We start from the raw sequence: 20,353 nt of genomic DNA on the forward strand, positions 1-20,353 counted from the left end.
AATGGGTGACTGCGGACCAACGGGGATCCCTCCGAGGCAGCCAATGACCTCGCTCCGCTCCCCACCCCCGCCCCCGCCAACCCCGCGCAGCTGGACCATTGGCGCTGGTGGGCGGGGGGAGTGCGCTCGGCGATGGCCTTTTGAGAAGGGGGCGTGGCTTGGAGTCCAGTCCCCCCCACCAACCCCTCCGCCTCGCCGAGGCCCCGCACTCTCTACCCCCAGACGTGAGGCCATTGGCCTGGCTGCGGCGCCGCGGCCGAGGTGGACCCCGGGACGCGCGCAGTGGGCGTGGCCTGAGGGCGTGGCCCGGCGGGAGGCGGGGCCGCGGGCGCTGTCACAGTGAAAGCCGGGGCTGCAGCGGCAGCGGCGGCGGCGGAGGCGGCCGGGCGGGTGTGCGCGCGTGTGGGGCGCAGACTCGGCAGCAGCGGCAGCAGCAGCGGCTCAGCCTGCGGCGGCAGCGGCCCGTCTGGAGCGGCCGCTGCGAGGACGCCAGCTGCAGCGGGGGAGGCGCAGCCTGGGCTGCGCACCCCGTGGAGCCGGCGGGGGCCGGGAACAGGTGATCCCAGCGGGAACCCGGAGCCCGACCGAGTTGGCTGGGTGGGAGCCCGCACTCTTGGGCGCAGCTGCAGCCACCCCGCCGCGGCTGGTCGCGGACTGCGCCCGACTCCGGACCGGGGTTCGGGCAGCCCTCCGCTCGCGGGGGACCGGGTTAGCCCCCTGTCGCCGCAGGCTCTGAAGTGCCTGCTCCCTCTGCCCGGTGCCCACTCCGCGTGGGGGCAAAGTTGTGGACGTGTCCTGATAGCTGAGCCCGGGCGCTGTCGCGACCCCGCAGGGTCGGCGCGCTCTCGGAGTGCGGCTGACATTCCAGCCCCGCCACCACCTCGACCTCCGAGCCGGACCCCTCTGGAAACTGCTTCTTAGGCGGAAACTTTGGGCCCAAGGGCTGAGGGCGGCTCGGCGCGGGGACGAGGCCTGCGGGCGCCCTTCCGCGCCGACAGCCCCGGCGCCGCGGACGGCATGTGACGGTCCTGGCGGCGGCCGCAGCGCGGGAAGGCGCGGGCCCCGCGGACTCCGGCCGCTGAGACGAAGGCTGCGCGGCCGCCGGGGGGAAGGCTGCGGCGCGTGGCTGGCCCTTGCGGGCCCGGGCTCCGAGCCGTGCAGCCCGGCTCGCCCGGGCCCCGCCGAGGCCGCCGTGCCCCGGCAGGCACAGAAGGACTCGCTCCAAACTCTCTGAACTTCCTTCAGGGGTATTCCCCGAAGCGGCGAAACTCTCAGGAACCCCCATCCCGGGCGGCGCCCCCCACGACGACCTCCCTTCGCTGAGACCCGTGCTGATAAGTGCCTGGACTCCGAGGGCCTCCGGGGCCCGGCCGGAGCTGACTGTCCCCAGCCCCGTGCCAGGCCACGATGCTCATGAGGAAAGTGCCTGGTTTCGTCCCGGCCTCCCCGTGGGGGCTGCGGCTGCCGCAGAAGTTCCTCTTCCTTCTCTTCCTCTCGGGCCTCATCACCCTGTGCTTCGGGGCCCTCTTCCTGCTGCCCAACTCCTCTCGCCTCAAGCGCCTATTCCTAGCCCCCCGGACCCAGCAGCCCGGCCTGGAGGTAGTGGCTGAAGTCGCCGGCCATCCCCTGGTCCGCAAACAGGAGTCGCCCCCGAACCCGGCCCCCGCTGCTCCAGCCCCGGGGGAGGACGACCCCAGCAGTCAAGCTAGTACCCGTCGCAGGAAAGAGTGGCTGCGGCGCACCCACCCCACCGGGCCGCGGGAGGAGGCCACGGCAGCCCGGAGCAGCAGCGTCGCGGTCTTCAGACCCCAAGAGGAGAGCATCCGCTTTAGCTTTGACTTTAACGCGTTCCGGAGCCGCCTCCGTCACCCGGTCCTGGGGACTAGAGCCTATAAGAGCGAGGAGCCCCAGAGCCTCGTTCGAACCCAGCGGGAGAAAATCAAGGAGGTAAGAACTCTCCTCCCCTCCACCCGCGTCGCCCCCGGTCCCTGGTCTATCTGCTCTAGGTCCTCCAGGCAACTCCGCACCCTCCTTTCTCCTCCCATATTGCCCACCTTTACTTCTCCCTGCTTGCTTTCCCACCTCTTTGTTCCGTTAATGATCCCCACCCCCTGACAGATGGTAGCTGAACCACTGGACCAACTTTCCAGTCTAGTCCTCAGCCCAGGTTGGCTCCACTCTTTCCCTTTGTGGACTCGCTAGTAAGAGTTTTGTGCTCTGCTTGCACACAGCCAAGGGCCTTAAGTCCTGACTTCCCCCAAACTTCTGTAGGATCTGCTACCTGAAAATTTCAGGATTGGAGTGGTGGGGATTTGGTGTCCTGCAAGTCTCTTATAATCTAACCAGCAACCTACAGACCAGAGGATGTTGTGCATTCTTGCCGTTTCTATTGAGCTTTGGAACAGTTGTACATAATTGCATGTGATGCAGGAAGAAATCAATCAGGCGGTGGTAATGTTAGAGAAGCTGAGGCTATTGGCTTAATGAAGCAGGTCTTGGACTTGTTCCCTGTAGGATTGTATCAAGGAGGGGTTTAGAAGGATCACTCTGAGCCAGGATCTTAGTTTAAGAAACCAAAAGCAACCATAGCCTCACCATGGCTTGAGAACTGTTGCCAAGCCGCTGCTGGTACCTAAATATTCTGTTCTGCAATTGTTAGACCTGCCTGCCTTAGGTTTTTGCCCAGTAATGCAGAGGGGCTGCAATGACACCCCCAAGCCACGAGGGGGCTGTGGGCAAGCAGTGGGCCAGGGTCTCCTCCCTAGAAGGAAGAAAATGCTCCCCTCTCACCTGAACCCAGGAGTAAAGGGCTGCTTCTGTCTCAACTTTTGGTTTGCTGCAAGGGAACCAGGAGGTTTTCCATGATTTCCAGGGGGAGCAGGCAGTGAGGGTCAGGACCTGCCCTGCCAAGACCTACTCAGAGCCAGTGGAGAGCTTAGCTTACCGCTTACCTCTCTCCTTGTTGGGACTGTCTTCCCTCCCAATGCCCACCTCTCCCCCACTTCTTATCTCTGCTGTTATTCAGCACTTCTAAGCTAAGTAAGCCCTGTTTGGAGACTCTATCTTAACTAGCAATCACTGGACATTTTGTGACATCAAGACAGGACGCCACAAAGATGAGTCCTTGTTTGGTGTGTATGTGCATGCTCTCAATTTCCAAATTCTTGTCAAAATCTCAAAGGTTAATTAAAGGCTGGAACTTGAAGTAGCTAAGAAAGGGGCATCATTTTGGTTAAGAAATTTGTTGAATACTCACCTGAACCACCCACAGCACCCTTGCTCAGAGCCACCTTTCTACTCTTTCTACCCTTTCAGGACTTCCCAGAGAGCAGTAACCCCCAGTTACTTATTACATAAAAACTGCATGGACGCAGTTTTTCATGGAGTGTCCAGAGCTGCCATAGATTTTTCAGAAGGATCCCCGAAAGATTAAGAAATAACTACTGTCCTCTTTAGAAGAGGTGCTTTCTGCATTTGTGTCTTGATATGTGACCTATTTCAGAAAGCCTGGGGTTGGGAGTCCTGGTGGCCTGCCTAGTGGGGACTTGGTTCTGCTCCTTTGTACAAAGATAGCTTCCCTTGCCGACAGAGGCTGTGGGTATGACTTGCTGCAGCAGCTTGAGGGTTGTGGGAGGTGTGGAGACTCGGCTTTGCAGGTGGGTGTAAAATAACATGATGGACAGATGACAGTGTTCGTTGCCAGATGTCTGGCTCTATCTGGCATCTCTGTGTGCCCCAGTAGTAGCTGGAGGCCTGCTTGCATATACCTGAAGTTGATGTTCAACAAACCCTCTTACTATCTTGAAGACCTTAAGCTCCTCCGAATGGAAGGGGCTGGATTATATACTCTATTATGTTTTGTCCCTTCAGGCATCTTGAGTTTGGACGACCCCACCACCACCCTCCCAGACAATCTGAATAATGTGAGGCAGAGTTTTTGGTTTAGCTGTTAACTCCGAGTTACCTTCCCTGGTGCCCCACCTGACGTAGGATGCATATAACCATTGCTGGAGAACGTCTTTATTTTCCTCTCATTTAAATTTCTATCTGTGCCATGCCCAGGGGTAGATCATTTTAGAAAGGAGCCTGTTTTCATAAAAGGGGCTGTTGCTTTCCTCTCTGGCTTGTTTATTCCCAGACATGGATTGATTAGACCCCAGGAGCAGAGGGAGAGCTAGCTAGCATCAGATAAAAAGGGCTCTGTTCTTATAAGATGAGGTTTTTAAAGTGAAAGTAAACATCAAGAGAGAATCAGAGAGGGTATTAGATGAGAGTGAAGACTGGACACCTAGGCTCTAGATCAACGAAGTATATTTATACACATTCTAGTTTGAGAGACGGACATGGGCACGAGATCTCTGCTGATAAGATGGGTTGGAGCTGCATGTTCTGGGTGTCCATGCAACAGGAAACACTCTGTCACTGGAACCAACTATTTCTCCTCACTCTGCAATTTTGGAAACTTAGAGGAGGAAATGTGGTGGAAAGCGTAGACCCAGAGAACATGGGTTTGACAGTTGAGATCAACTGTCAACTCTGACATTGGGTAAGCTTCCTCCTCTCTCTCCTGGACCTCATTTTTCTTTCTGTAAAAAGGGACGAGGGAGGGGAGAATAGGCTGGTCACATACACTCCTGCTTTCAGACCTGGCCTCTAAGGAGGCTAGTCTGCTCAGGGACTCCTTAGCAACTGGGCTTTTCCCAGCTCTGTTTCCATGAAGTCAGGGTCAAAGGAAACTTGCATTTAGGGGACTCTCGTCATGCCCTCACCTGTTTACTGTTTTGTTTATGGATCTGCTCAAGCTCCTAGACTAGGGTCTGACACCTGGTTGGAGCTCAGATAGTTGAAGGAACGGCTACAGTAAAGATCTATAAACTAGCAGTTAAGGATGCTAGTGGTAGAGGCTAGGCCTGCTCCTAAGGGTACCTGGAATTCAGAGTCTCAGAGTAGGGGGCCACAGCAAGGTTTCGGGGTTTAGCAGCTCCGTGACCTAAGAAGCCTTTTAAAAGTTGCAGTAACTTTCCAAGTGCAAGTCTAACTTGAAGCGAGTAGGGAGAGGGCAGCCATGAGTAAAATCTTTCATGCCTGGAGAGCAGGCATCCGGGGGATGCCTGAGTCGCCCTGGAGTGCTTGCAACTTGGCAGGGAGTGCCCTGGCTCGTGCCTTCCATGCCTGCTGCATTAAGCCTCCAGGGTATTGCTGGTTATGATATGTGACTATGTCTGGATAAGTCATCTTGGCAAATGATCTTTGCTCCCCATCATGGGCTGGTACGTTAGTCATGTGTGGTTTCTCTGTGTATCTGATTTATTGCCTCTAGTGCCAAGGACAGGTAGGGAAATTAAAAGGCTTTATGTTCTTTGTAGCATGTGAATCTGAGCCTGTAAGATGTTCAGGATAATTAATATCAGGAACACCTCGGATTTAAATAGCTTTCCTTTGAAGAGCTCTGTTTAAGTTGCAAATCTGTTGAATAATTTTTCCCCCTTCTGTTCTTCAGTTTCACTCTTGTCCTGCTTTATGATACATTTAAGATAAATAGGAAGACTTGTCTATAATAACTGGACAGGTCCTTTGGGAGACCCTTACATCCTAAGCTCAGCCACACATTTCATCCTTCCTCCTTAGAACTGAGTACTGCAGGGAAAGCTTAGAACTTGTCTCCGCTAGGTGTACAACTTAGCACCTGCAGCTTGGGTGGACCTCTACTTTCGTTTTGAGTTGCACCCTCATTTTGGGGAATTAGGTGCAGGCATTCGAGGAGTAATTAATTCTCAGGCCTCACATTCCTAACTCCGCTTTAGTATTAGGTCTAGAAACAACTAGTACAATGACTTTGAAAAGTCAGCTTATTTCACAGCGTAGTTAGCAAGGGGGTAAGAATATAGATTCCCCTGTGGTTTTCAGAGTGACTGATTTACATCCAAGCTCAAGAAATGCCTTTTCTCTAGCTTTCCCCAAAGACTGATCCATTACTCCACCAAAAATAAATATTGTGATATATATCAAGCATACTTTGCTCGAAGGGACTTACATCTTTTCTTTTATTGAAAAAAATAAATAAATCAGGCTTGCAGATTGGAAAGCCCCGTGCAGGGGAGCTGTTTGGTAATCTAGGTGGGCGCCCAGCTTTGCGGTACCGCCTCTTGCATGGAAAAGGTGCCTGCCTCTGCATCCTAAGTCAGGTCTGCGCTAAGAGAGGTGGTGGAAGCTTCAGGAAATTCCTTCCTTGCCTTGCTTTCCTAGGCCAGGTCGGGAAAACCTTAGCGAAGGAATGATGGACACTGTTTAGGAGAGTAGTTGCTTCAGGTGAATTCGTGGGCATTTATTACATTTCTTTAAAAGAGGGGCAATTCACGGAGCTGGAGTGAGTGCTATGAACCAAGGATTATTATTATTCCAGTTCTGTGCACCTGCAATCCGAAAAAACCAGGCTCGTTCAAACAATAAACCCTGGCTCTTGATTTCCCATTACCCTGGGGCCAAGGCCTTATGCACAAGTGTTTGCATGATTTGAAGAAAAGAAACAATGGATTTTCTTAGCTCTGTATTCTCATGGCAGATGATAGTAAGAAACAAATTTGAGACTCCCCAAAGAATTCTGAGGACTCAAGGACCTAAGTCTCTCCCCTTTTCTCCTTCACCCCCACTTGGCTCTGGGACTAATTAATAGCTGAAGTGGAATTGTTTTGACTCTCTTAAATGCAGAGATCACTGTGAGCCAAACCTGGTGTCTCTGTCCCCAAAGAGAACAGAAGCCACGGAGACCATAGCGACAGGCTGTGGCCTCAGTGTGGTGGTCCAGTTGTAGGTATTTCCTCCTCTGAGAAAGCTGTTCTCTAAGGTTTGGGTTGAGAGCTCCCCAAACTCTGCAGTCAGAACAGCTCTTACTGCAAAGGAGTCTGAGTATGTCTCTTAACTCTGAATTTTCATTAATCAAAGACCAGGGCAGTTGTCCATCTGTTTTAGTGCAATACCATTAGTGATAACTTTTACAGAAGAAACTTCGGCATACTGATTATTTTCTGCCTTAAGAGATAAGCAGTATTTAGGCTTTTATCTGGCATGCTCTGGGAGTCAGCTGCTCCACAGGCACCTTCTAGGCAGTTTTCACTAACCAGCAACCATTTTCAGCAGCTGAATAACGGAAGGTTTTTCTCCCTTCCACCTCTGCCGTGACTGGCGGTCACCACAAAATCCACTGTGCTATACAGCAGTGTTCTGTAGGGCCTGATGAGGTGTATAGGTTAGACTGCTGGCCTCTCAAGCTCTGTCTCTTGTGTTCTTGTCTCATTTTTTTATAACAGCCCTGTGATGCAGGTACCATCTATTTATTTAAGTATAATTTACATTTAGTAAAATTCACAAATCTTTTATTTTATTAGTTTCAAGTATACAGTACATTGATTAGACATTTATATATTTTATAAAACAATCCCCCTATCTGCTCTTTCTCTCCTCCGGCTCTCTACCTAACCATTACATTACTGCTGACTGCATTCCCTATGCCATGCTCCCCATCCCCGTGACCATCAACTACTAATTTGTACTTCTTTAACCCTTCGCCCCATTCTCTCAGTCCCCCAACCCGCACTCCTCCCGCCCCGGTCCATCACCGGATTGTCCTCTTATCTGTGAGTCTGTTTTTCATTAGTTTGTTCTTTTTGTTCTCTAGATTCCGCATATAAGTAAAATCATATAGTATTTATCTTTCTCTGACTGACTTATTTCACTCAGCATAGTAACCTCTAGGTCCATCTATATCATTACAAATGGTAGGATTTCATTTTTTTAATGACTGAGTAATATTACATTGTATATGTGAACCATAACTTCTTTTTCCAATCGTCCATTGATGAGCATTTAGGTTGCTTCCATATCTTGGCTATTGTAAATTGCGCTGCCATGAATATTGAGGTGCATAGATCTTTACAAATTTACAAAAAAAGAAGTGTAATTGCTGGGTCAAAAGGTATATCTATTTTTAATGTTTTGAGAAATCTCCAGACTGTTTTCCATAGTGACTGTACCAATTTGCAACCCCACCAACAATGTGTGAGGGTTCCCTTTTCTCTGCATCCTCGCCAACACTTGTCATCCTTTGATTTATCAATGATAGCCATTTTGACAGGTGTCAGTTAATATCTCATTGTGGTTTTAATTTGCATTTCTCTGATGATTAGTGACCTTGAGCATCTTTTCATATGTCTATTGGCCATCTGTATTTCCTCTTTAGAGAAATATCTGTTCAGGTCTTCTGCCCATTTTTTAATTGGATTTTTTGTTTTTTTGTTGTTGAGTTGTATGAGTTCTTTATATATTTTGGATGTTAACCTCTTATCAGATGTATCATTAGCGAATATCTTCTCCCTATCAGTCAGTTGTCTTTTTGTTTTGTTGATGGTTTCCTTTGCTATACAAAAACTTTTCAGTTTGATTTAGTCCTATTTATTCATTTTTTCGTTTGTTTCCCTTACCCAAGAAGATGTAGCCAAAAAGAAATTACTGTTCCTTCTAGACGTTTTATGGTTTCGGGTCTTAGATTTAAGTCTTTAATCCATTTTGAGTTTATTCTTGTATGTGGTGTAAGAAAATGGTCCAATTTCTTTCTTTCTTTTTTTTTTTTTGTGTGTATCTGTCCAATTTTCCCAACACCCTTTATTGAAGAGGCTGTCTTTACCCCCATTGTATATTCTTGCCTCCTTTGTCATGTATTAAGTGAGCGTATACATGTGGATTTATTTCTGGGCTCTCTGTTCTGTTCCATTGATCAATGTATCTGTTTTTGTGCCAGTACCATGCTATTTTGATTACCGTAGACTTGTAGTATAGTTTGATATCAGAAATGCACAAATCTTAAATATAGTTTGCTAAGTTTTAACAAATAACCATATAAACAACTCCCCTATCAAGATATGGAACATTTCCATCACCTCAGAAAGTCCCCTCTGTTCCTTCCCAGTCAATCCTCCATCATCCACCCCCAACCCCTGTTTTGATTTGTCACCAGAGATTAGTTTTACTTGTTCTAGAACTCCAAAATAAATGGAGTACTATGATATATGCCTTTTTGTGCACAGCTTCTTTCATACACGTGGCATGTATCAGTACTTCATTCCTTTTTATCATCGAGATGTATTCTGTTGAATGAACATATCACAATATGTTTATCCATTCACCTGTTGTTGAACTTCTTGGTTGTTTCCAATATTTGGTTATTATGAATAAATTTATTATGAACATTTTATGTACAAGTCTTTGTGTAGACATGTCTTCCTTTCTTTTGTGTAAATATGTAGGGGTAGAATTGCTGGCTCATAGAGTAGATACATGTTTAACTTTATAAGAAATTGGAAACCCTTTTTCCAAGTAGTTAGACTGGAAATGTGTGACGGTTCTACATCTTCATCAGCACTTGCTATTGTCCACCTATTTAAGTTTAGCCATTCTATGTGATGTTTAGCAATGCTTTATTTTGGTTTTGTTTCTCTGTTAACGATTGATATTGAATATCTTTTCATTTGTTTATTTGCCATTTCTGTGTCTTTCTTTTATATGTCTGTTAAAATCTTTTGCCATTTTTTTTTTGTTGTTAAAACTGGGGAGTTTATCATTTAATGAATTCTAGAAACTCTTTATATGTTTTGGATATAAGTTCTTTATCAGATATATATGTATATATGTGTATGTATGTATGTATATGCTCCCATCCTATGGTTTGTCTTTTCATTTTCTTAATGATGTCATTCAGAGAGCAGAGGTTTTAAATTTTGATGAAGTTCAGTGTATCAACATTTTCTTTTATGGTTATTGGTTTCTATGTGTACTTAAAAAAAAAATCTTTGCCTACACCAAGGTCATGAATATAGTGTCTTTTTAATTCTAGACACTTGATCATTTTAGTTTTTACATTTAGGTCTCTCATCTACTTCAAATTAATTTTTGTATGCAGTGTGATAGGGGTTTGAGTCTCCTTATTTTCCATTTAGATGTCCAGTTGCTTAGCACTCTTTGTTGAAAAATTTCTTTTTCTCATTAGATTGCTTTGATACCATGTTAAATATATGGACCATATATATGTGGTTGTGTTTCTGCACTCTTCTGTTCTATTGATTTATCTTTATGCCAATTTACACTTTCTTGATGCTGGAGCTTTACAGTAAGCCTTAAAAACAAGTTGTGTGATTCCTCCATCTTTGAACTTCTTTATCAAAATGGATTTGGCTATCATAGGTCCTTTGCATTTCTGCAAATATTTGAGAAAAAGCTTATCAGTTTCTATAAAAAATCCTGCTGGGATTTTGATTGGATTTTCCTTTAATTTACAAATCAAATTGGGGATAATTGATACCTAAACAATATTGGGTCTTTGATCCATGAATGTGTTATCTCTTTCCATTTATTTAGATTTTCTTTAACTTCTCTAAACAATGTTTTGCAGTTTTTAATGTAGAGAGCTTGAATAGTTTTTATTAACTATATCTCTCAATATTTTATATTTTTGTGCTATTGTAAATAGTATTCTTTAAATTGTTATTTTCCAATCGTTTGTTACTAGTACCTAGAAATACAATAGATTTTTTTCGTATATTGACTTGTGTCATGTGACTTTATTGAATTAATTTATTAATTTTTAAGGATCTTTTATGCATATAATCACGTTGTCTCTGAGTCACGACAGTTTTACTTCCTCTCCTATGGTTACGCCTTTTATTTCTTTTTTTCACTTTGTTGCTCTGGCTAGGTCTTCCGGTTCAATGTTAATTAAGAGTAGTGAGAACTGACATCTTTGCCTTGTTCTTAACACCAAGGGAAAAGCATTTTTTTTCACCATTAAGTATGATGTTAGGGGTCAGTTAGGGTTTGGTAGATGCCTTTTATTAGGTTGAGAAAGCCCCCTCTATTCCTAGTTTGCTGAGAGTTTTTATTAGGAATGGAATGGAATTTTGTGAAAAACTTTTTTTCCTGCATCTGTGGAGATACGGGAAATCATCATAGGATTTTCCTCTTTAATTCTGTTAATATGGTAAATCATATTGGTTTTAAAGGAAGGTTAAACCAAACATGCATTTGATTTTCTAACATTTCATTAAGAATTTTTGCATCTGTGTTTATGAAGGATTTTGGTCTATAGTTTTCTTGTAAAGCATTTGATTTTGGGTATAGCATTATGTTGGCCTCATAAAGTAAACTGAAAAGTGTTCTATTCCTGAAAAAGTTTGTGGAACACTATATTATCTCTTAAATGTTTGATAGAATTCACCACTAAAGCCACCTAGGCCTAGAGATTGGTGTGTGTGTGTGTGTGTGTGTGTGTAGTTTTAAATTATTAATTCGATTACTTTAACAGACATAAGGCTATTCAGAATTTCTATTTCTTGTGTTGGTTTCATCAATTTTACTTTCATTATTTCATCCAAGTTGTGGAATTTATTGGATTAACATTGTTTTTACAATTCTCATTTCCCATTTGTAGGATCTATAGTGGTGTTCTCTCTTTCATTCCTGATATTGGTAATTGGTTTCTCTGTGTCATTCTTCAAAATAGTTTATTTAGTAGTTTATCAATTTCACTGATCTTTTCTAAGAACCAACTTTTAATCTTTTTTTGATATCCATTTTTAAATTTTATTGATTTTCACTATTTCCTTTCTTCTTATTTTGGGCTTCATTTACTCTTTCTAATTTTTTTAATCTGGTCTGACAATCTGCCTGTGTGCACTTACCCTTTTCTAGTCTTCATTCTGTTTTGTCATATATTTTGCTCCTACATGTGTTATAAACCTGATAATACATTGGTATTATTTTTGCTGTAAACAGTCCCTTTTCTTAAAGAAATTAATAAATTAGAGTCTTATTATTTACCCATTTATAGTGGGTAAATCATTTATAGTGTTCTTCATTCCTCGTTATATGTCTGAAGTTTCTGTGTAGTATCATTTTCCTTTCAGCTTGAAAAACATTTCTTCTAGTGCAGGTCTGCTGGTAACAAATTGCAGCTTTGTTTATCTGAAAATGTCTCTATATTTTGACTTCATTTTAAAAGGGTGTTTTTGCTGTGTGTAGAATTTTAAGTTTACTTTTTTCTTTTTTACATTAAAGACCCATTGTCTTGTAACTTGCATTGTTTCTGATGAGAGGTTAGAGTATATTCTCTTGCATATAATGTTTTTCTCCTTCCTTTGGATGCCGTTAAGATTTTCTCTTTATATTTAGCTTTCAGTAATTTGACTATGCTGTGCCTAGGTGTGGATATCATCATTTATCCTTCTTTGGGTTTGTTGGGCTTCTTGTGTCGATATCTTTTTTTCATCAAGTTTGGAAAGATTTTGCCCATATTTAAAATTTTTTTTTACCACAATCTATCTCTTTTTCTTTTATAACTCCAGTTATATATCAGTTAGATTGCCTGATATTTTCCTAGAGATCACTGAGTCTCTGTTTATTTTCTTTTCAGTCTTTCTTTCTCTTTGCTTTGGTGTGGATAATTTATATTAACCCATCTTCAAGTTTGTTGAACTTTTCTTCGGTATTGTTCAATCTGTCAGTAAGCCCACCAGTGAATTTTTTACTTCGGGTATTTTTTTACTTCTAGAAGTGTACTTAATGTGTACTTTTTTAAATTGCTTTTTGCCCTCCAATATTCCCTCTCTGTTCACTCATTGTTTCTATATTTTCCATTAAACTCTAAGGTGTATTTATAATAGTTTTTCAAAAGGTCTTTGTTTGCTATTTTCAACATCTTTGTCATCATTGGGTCTGTCCCTGTTGACCATTTATCTCCTGGTTATGGCTCACATTTTCCTACATGTATCTACTCATTTTTAACAGTAGATGACAAACATTTTTTGAGATTCTAGATTTGTCTGCTTTTAGGCAGTTTTTCTTCCCTTATCTGTTAGGCCGTTGGCTGTGACTGCATTTAGCTGTCAGGATACCTGCCTCTGGCTGCTTTTTTTCTCTAATTTTCCAATTTTGCTATTTTCTAACCTGCAGTTGGCTAGGAAACCATTTAATCTAGCTTGTTAGCATTATACGTAAAGTACAAATAAGCAGATTTTGAGTAGGTCTCTAAAGACTCCTGAATCAAGCACATGAACTCTAATGTACATATTTTAGTATAGTTTATATATTTAAAGATTCTTATTCATTCTTGGCAATTGGTATTGGATGCATGAATAATCTTGTGTTGAAACCATACCCTGAATAGAGACAACAGCTCTCAAAAAGGCTCCTAATTTCTGGTTTATGCCATCTTAAATTATTTGTGCAATTTTTGCTCATCTGCTTTTAGGTGTTAGAAGAAATGTTTCTTGGTATTTGTGATGTTCCAGTAGCCTCCATTAGTGTGACTTTCCTCTTCGGATTTCATAACGTGTCTAATATTTTCTCTGGCTCCTTGCCTTAAGTCTAATGACTACTTTTTAAAACTTGGTTTGTAAATCTCTACATTAAAAAAAAAAAAAAAAAAAAGAGCTGTTTAATTGTGGCCAAATTGCTGAATTACTGATTAGAAGGAAGCTGAACATACATGGCTGAAGGATTTCCAAGGTCCCTCTGTGAGATCTGGTTTCTTATTTTCCCTCATTCGGGAAAGTTCAAAATGAAATAAATATAATATATTATTGGAAAGGGTACCTTTAATTGCATTTGTCTCACTAGTGCATAATGGGGGTTGAAAAAAAGTTGTAAGTCTCTTATTTAGGATCCTTCTCTCCTATTTTCACTCCTGGAATGAGCTTTTCAGAGGTTAAACCTAAACTTTGCCAAGTAAATGTTGACCTCCTAGGAAGACATTTCAGCACCTTTTTTGTTTTCCTGTACTTGTGTTCTTGACCTAAATCAGCAAATCTTCCTCATTTCCAACTTTCTCAGAAGCCACTCTCCATGTCTGTCACATATCTTAGAGAGTTCTGGCGTAGTCTTGGTTTTTAATTATAAGAATCATGGGAAAAGAAGACGTTAGTTTCTTGCTTTCAGAACTGTACCTTTTGGAGAACAGCGTATCAAATATAATCAATTTTGCTACTTTAGCATATAAGGAAACCCTCTATAGAGACAGGCTCATGTTTTGACAGAAAAACAGAAGCTTAGTCTAGAGACTTCTAGCAGTTTCAGATACACGGCTTCCTGGGTGTATAATATTGTGTAACGGGTAAAGACTTTACACTGATGTCTCTCAAAGGTAGCATTGTGTACTAGCCTCCCTATAATCATGCTAGGAGGTCTATGTCTAATTATCGATTCTTGAGTAGCCAAGAATGGTACCAGAGTGGCGTCAGTCCAGATGGGGCTGATGGAGACAAACAACGTAGACATTTCCTGTGATTAGGCACTGGATTAGATTAAAGCATAATAAGATTCTCTGTGCTGTAAGTAAAGTGCTCTGAAACTTGGCACCAGTGGGAGCAGAATTCCATTTTGTCAGCCATGGAATTTGAAGTCTTCTTGCATGTCAGAAAAAGGGTTTCTGACTCTCTGGCCAGGGAGAATCCCCACGGCTCTGCTTTGGGGGGAGTGGGGCCTATGCTGGGCTGATGCCCATTCCCTCATAAACGGATCAGGTCAATACCTCCTCATATGTGTGGTATTCATAGTAGTGCCCTAGCTTCCCTTTAAGGTTTAGCTGGCCCCCATGACAGCCTGTGGCCTGCAGAGCATGGACTATAATTCCATTTTATAGCCGAGAGAATGAAGACCTTGCAAAAGGCATGACCAGCTCCAGGCTCTGGCAGTTAAATGGTGATGCACTGACTTAAACCACCTCTCCTGACTCTTAGGTTGATGTTCTTTCTATTACATCACCTGAAAGCTCATGGGTGATAATTACAGGAAGTTTTCATTTTGGGATGGAATACAGTAGAAATTGTCATAGTCTTGGTAGGTACTCATCTTGAATCTTTAGAATGGAGAGTCTAACCTTTATTGGAATCTGGAACCCCACGGGACCTTAGTAAATACTGACGCCTGAGTTGCTCCTCCAGAGCATCTGATTTAATTGGTCTGGGGTACAGCTTAAGCGTTGGAATTTTTAAAAACTTCCCAGTTGGTTCTAACGTGCAGGCATGCTTTAGAACTAATCAATGACAGTTTTGTCTTCACATGGCCAAATCTTTCTGGCTAGATTGCCCATTTACCCACATATAGAAGACATTGGGAATTTTAAGTATTTATTAAAACCTAGACCAGGATCGGGTAAGAAAAAAATGAGTTGGGCAAAAGACTCAATTAAAATTGAGTTTTCCAGAGTTAAGAGCATATATACTATTAACATAATCAAAAGCAGCCATGAATTTATTAAACCAGTAAGAAAAAAAATATGACATCACTATCTATTGAACCTCAGTTATACACTGAAGGCTATATGAGCTGAAGGAACAGCAAAGATAAATCTCTGGCTTTAAAAAAAATTTTAGTGTAACATTGTCATGTGTCTGAATCACTTCCCACCACATACAGATGTATAGAGGGAGGGGAGCATTGGTTAGCTGCATAAATATTTGCTGTCCCACCTAAAGCTTTTTTGGGGAAGCAGGTGGGACATAAACTTCTGAAATGAAAATAGTCGCTTGTCCAGAAGTAGATTTCCCAAAAGGCCATGGCCCTCCCTCCTGCGGCTGCCTCTGCCGCTTTCCAGCTACCAGCAGCCTTTTCACATTGTCGCTTGAGTCTTAAAATCAAATAACAGATGCTCAGGAAAAAGGACATGCTGAAGAAGTGGAAGAGCTGAATCTCCTCCTAGGTGTTCAGACTCATGGCAGCAGTGTCATATCATCTCTGCCTTGCCAGGTGCTGCATGTGACTTACCCTGAGAATCACTGTCCTGGGTTGATCAGATCAAATCTATCCAGGCCACTTCTGGCGGAAGCTGCAGGAGGTGAGAATACACTGTAGATTAGTGTGTGTCCTCCCCACAGCTTAGTGACGGTCCCTTTGAGAGCTGTTTCGATGCAAGAAACCTTTGAATTCTCAACCAGTGCCAAGTTGTGATCTTTCTTCAATCTGTTCCAACTATTTCTAGCAAATTCTTTTGGCTGATGTGGCATATAGAACGAGTCTATTCTACCTCAACCTTATTTCATTCCAGCTTCAAGGGGTGTAGGAGCATTAATGGAGAGTCAGACTTCAGAGAAGAAATTTCCTTCTGTTGTTAAATCTTATATTAAAGCATGCTTACTCAGAGGCCTCTGGCTGCAGGAAGCAGTGACGAGGATGGAGTTTGGCAGATGGCTGTAGCTGCGGCTTCTTGGAGGCCTATGTGGGGAGACGATTGTTTATATATTGGTTTTCATTTATGTATTGGTCTTATTTTCATCTTCCTGAGGTACCCAGATGCTGTAGTGATAGATTGGTTGGAAATGACTCATTTGTCAGGGTTCCGTGGGGGATGTGGGTTTCCTTCCCGTGTGCAGTGAAGTCTAAAATGTTTAATTAGATGCTGAGGCATTTCTGCAAGGGTCCATCTCTGCCAGTTCTCCCAGGTTGGAGAGGGTCTGGGGTTTTTCTGGCCTTGACCTTCTCTCCGCTCATTTTGTCTTAACGCAACCCTCAGTCCTACCTCCTTCTAGCTGCTGTTTAATCACCCCCCCCCCAACTCCATCATTTTTGTTCTAGCAACTGCCTTCATGTGACTGCCAGAATTTGCAGAGCTGATTTGTGTTGGAAATCTAGTTGTCAAACAGGTCCAAACCAGACTTTATGAAATAATGTAGTTGAACTGATATGCAGTGAGAGGAATATTAACAACCTGCTGCTTATCTATTTCATTCCAGTTCAGCTTTTCCAGGGAACTTACCTTGTTCTTACCGTGTGCCGGGCAATGCCCTAGATGCCAAGAATGCACAAATGAGGCTTCTGCCCTCAGCAAGCACAACATCTAGTCGGGGTGCGATGGACGTGCACACAGTTGTAACACCATGGAGGTGCCTAAGTAAAGGAGTAAACAAGGGGCTGGGGAGTCATGTCAATTTGATATGAGCTTAGGGAAAAAGATGACACTTCAGGCAAATGTGGAGAGTACCAGGGGTTTGCTAAAAAGCAAGGAGCACTCTGTGATGGGTCTGGGGAGGTGTCATAGGTGTGGTGTGGGTGAAGTATGGAATGGGGGTAGATGGGGACATTAGGAAGTGGGGACAGTAAGAAATCTGGAAAGGAGGAAAAGAGTTGAATTCTAGACATCATAAAAATGATATGCTTGTGAAATCTAGGTAGTTGGAAATGTGGGTGTTTGGGCCTGGTTGGGGTGATGGCGCAGGAAATGGAGTTTTAGAAGTCATCACGTGATGTGCCACGGATTGAATGCTTGAGCACAAAGCCATTTGAGGAGAGCCTGGACTGAAAGGCACAGGGTCAGAGCCTTCAGGAGCACCAGTGTTTTCAAGAAGAAGCAGACTTGGAGAGAAGGCAGAGTCAGGTGGCAGAGGACCAAGAGAGCTGTGTCCACTCTCCTTTTTCCTTTTACCCACTGTGTCTGCCACCCTCGTTGCCCATGGAGCTGGTGAGCAGCTCTCAGCCTCATGAAGGTTTGCAGCCCAGTGCCTCTCCTGCCCTTCGTTTCTTCTCCATTCACCCCTTTCCAGCTTCAGAGGACTGACTTCACTAGCCACAGACTCCTCAGCTGTCCTTCCTTGCTGGCATCAGGGATTAGAGAGTCTGTTTCTCCCATTTGGAATATCGGGACTCACCATCGGATTGCTGCTAAGAAGAGCTGTGTGCTCTGAGCTGTCTGCTTTTTCGCTTCTGACCAAGAGCCCAGAAGCCAGGCTGTGCACGGTGTGTGACTCTGCTGACCTGATGCCGAGTGAGCTCAGCCTTGTAGCTTACTCTTTGTCCCAACAGAACCTCGAGGAGCCGTCCCTCCACCTCCTCTCTGTAAAGGAGATGTGCGCATCTCTAGCCTGACTGCTCACTGAAGATCCGCAGGCCAGCTCCTTCATCAGGCCACATGTGGTGGGAGAAGGCATAGTTTAATCTTCATCGCTGTCGAGGAAAGGAAGAAATTGTGGAGTGGTGAAGACGCATTTTGTCTTTTCCCAGCGACCACAGCAGGCAGCGGCCAAATAGATACCACCATGTGCTTGTCGGCTTGCGGCCAGAACCCTCCACGACGATGGGAGTGGTCTCTTGAAACCGAGCCCCTGACCATTAAAGGGAGGGTCATTTGGCAGAGTCACTGTTGAAACTGCCATCTAAGGAATGTGTAAGTGGCATTCTTACCCTGGCCACCCTCCCAAATTTTCTCCTAATGGCTGAGCTCTGTGCCACAGAAGCCACCCTGTTCCCTGGCCCCAGCCTGGGACTGGAAACAAGCTCCTCAGCTAAGCCTCGTGTCTAGAAGAAATCCTGAGGGGTATGGTGCCAAAGCAGCCCCTGCCTTGGGGCAACCAGGTAGTCTTGGCTTTTTCTGTCCAAATTCTTCTGATTTTTCCTGGAGTGGCTTTGTTACCGGGGCTTAGATGGCTGCGTTATGTGAGTCTGGGTCCCGGTCCTTGGTTCCCCCGTGAAAGCTTTGCATGGAGGTCCAATGCTCTGAGAAGAAAGAGCAGAGAAAAAGTAGCAAACAGAAGTGATTTTATTAAGTAAAGCAAGCAAAGTAAAATACATGTGAGAGAAAGCCCAAGTGGGCAGCTTGATAAAAATCAAGTGCACTGGGAAACTGGGGTCTGAGTTTATATGGGCCATAAGATTTCTTTGTTTTTCCTTCCGTCCCTCCTACCTCCAGTGGTCTGAGTTCCCAGCTCCTCCCTCTGAACCTCCTAGCACGGGCATGTGCAGTGTGTGCCCCTAGGTGGGAAGTCATATGCTTGCCCTGGGGGATTTTGAGGGTAGGCGGGTGTTCAATTAACTAATTTTGCCCATATCAGTTGAGTGTCCCCAGAGTAAGGTCATATGATAGTCATCTGCAGTTAACTGACAAGGAGGGGAGGGGTGAGCACGGGGCAGGGGGCGTGAGAAAGGCGCCAGGGACCGCCTGATACCTTGCCTGTCCATCTATTTTGGATGCACATTCAACTAGGATATCCTGTTGTGTACATTCTTCTGCTGAGCCGGTCTTGGGGCCTCGTTAACCCTTTATTGTCCCTCTCCCTCTAGCTCATATCTACCTACTCTGTTGTTCTCCCTTCAAGGACTGGGAACTCTGAAATCTTTCGGGTTTAGGGCCACTGACAATCCTCTGTAACTGCCTCCTGTGAGGAGGGGCGGTGGTTGTTCAGAGTTCCTGCCCTTGTTCTCTGTCCAGAGGGAGAGAAGAGAAGGGCCAGGTGATCGGAAAGCCTGTCCAACTGACTCTAAGGGTCCCGGAGAATCCCTAGGGGGTATAGGTTGGCAGCTAGAGGTTAGGACTCTCTGGAACTTGATGGCTTCCAGGCCAGAAGAAACAAATTTTACTGTAAGATTAAAAATACAAGGCCCAAAGAGGAGGAGGAGGATGAGAGCAAAAGCAGGGCCAAGAAATGGTAGTAGCCACGTAAAGTTTGGGAACTCGTTTTAGACAGTGGTTTGTAGGCCTTTCTCTTATTATAGCAGTGTAGCTAACCATTGTGCCTGTTCATATAGCTTTTTTATGTTGTTTTAATAATCCCAGAACTATTGGTCAAAGTGTAACAGGTTTTATTAAGTCCTGAATTAAACTGGTGAGACGAGATTGAGCTTGAGAGAAGGAAAGATTTAATAAAGAGTCAAGTATTAGTCCAGTTCTTGTAGGACTAAAATATAGCACTAATCAGGGCTAGCAGGTATTATCTGTCTGTGTTAGAGACAGAAATAGCTTCTTCCGGGGACCAGAGGTTCTAGATAGCACAAGAGAATAAATAAGAGTTAATAAGATCTCAAAACTGATAGCGACTCCTGTAGCTAACAGTACTTATCCTGAGGTGTAGAAAGGGCCCTGGAGTTTCTTTTGAAGAGTAGTTTGAGGGTGTCTAGTGGCTCGCAGGTGTAGTTGGTAGGGAGGGTGGAGTTTTCCTCTTCGGTTTGAGAAGTAGCTGCTTTGACCCATGAAAGATATATCCACCTGGTGACCTCAGGAACCTTGATAGCTGTAGGGGTACAAGACTGTAGGGTCCCTTCCATAAGGGAGTTAGTTGAGCCCCTGGGGAGCTAGTCCCCAAGTTTTGATCAGGACTTTATCCCCAGATTGAAAGTAAGGTGGGAACTCTGTAAGGTTTGACTTTGGTAAAAGTTGATTTCTGTACTCATTTAGGACCTTTTGGACCTGCCTTAGATTGAGTACATATTGTTTTAACTCAAAGTTTTCCATGTCAAAGATGAGGTTTGTTTGCAGGAAAGGCCTTCTATATATTTCAAAGTCTTAGAGAGGATGCAGAGAAAAAGGAACCCTTATACACTGCTG

General features: G+C 44.3%; 1 protein-coding gene across 1 annotated transcript in view; it reads left to right on the plus strand.

Annotated features, from left to right (window-relative positions):
* The first annotated feature begins 1,122 nt into the window (after window positions 1-1,122).
* The window catches only part of MAN1C1 (mannosidase alpha class 1C member 1), a 127,420-nt gene continuing 108,189 nt past the window's right edge, over window positions 1,123-20,353 (plus strand). The window contains exon 1 of the mRNA XM_039854117.1: window positions 1,123-1,947. Within this exon, the coding sequence (XP_039710051.1) occupies window positions 1,408-1,947 (540 nt within the window). The 5' untranslated portion in view covers window positions 1,123-1,407. The remainder of the gene's footprint in view (window positions 1,948-20,353) is intronic.

Source organism: Pteropus medius, unplaced genomic scaffold, assembly GCF_902729225.1.
Source record: "Pteropus medius unplaced genomic scaffold, Ma_sr-lr_union100, whole genome shotgun sequence".
NCBI lineage: Eukaryota > Metazoa > Chordata > Mammalia > Chiroptera > Pteropodidae > Pteropus > Pteropus medius.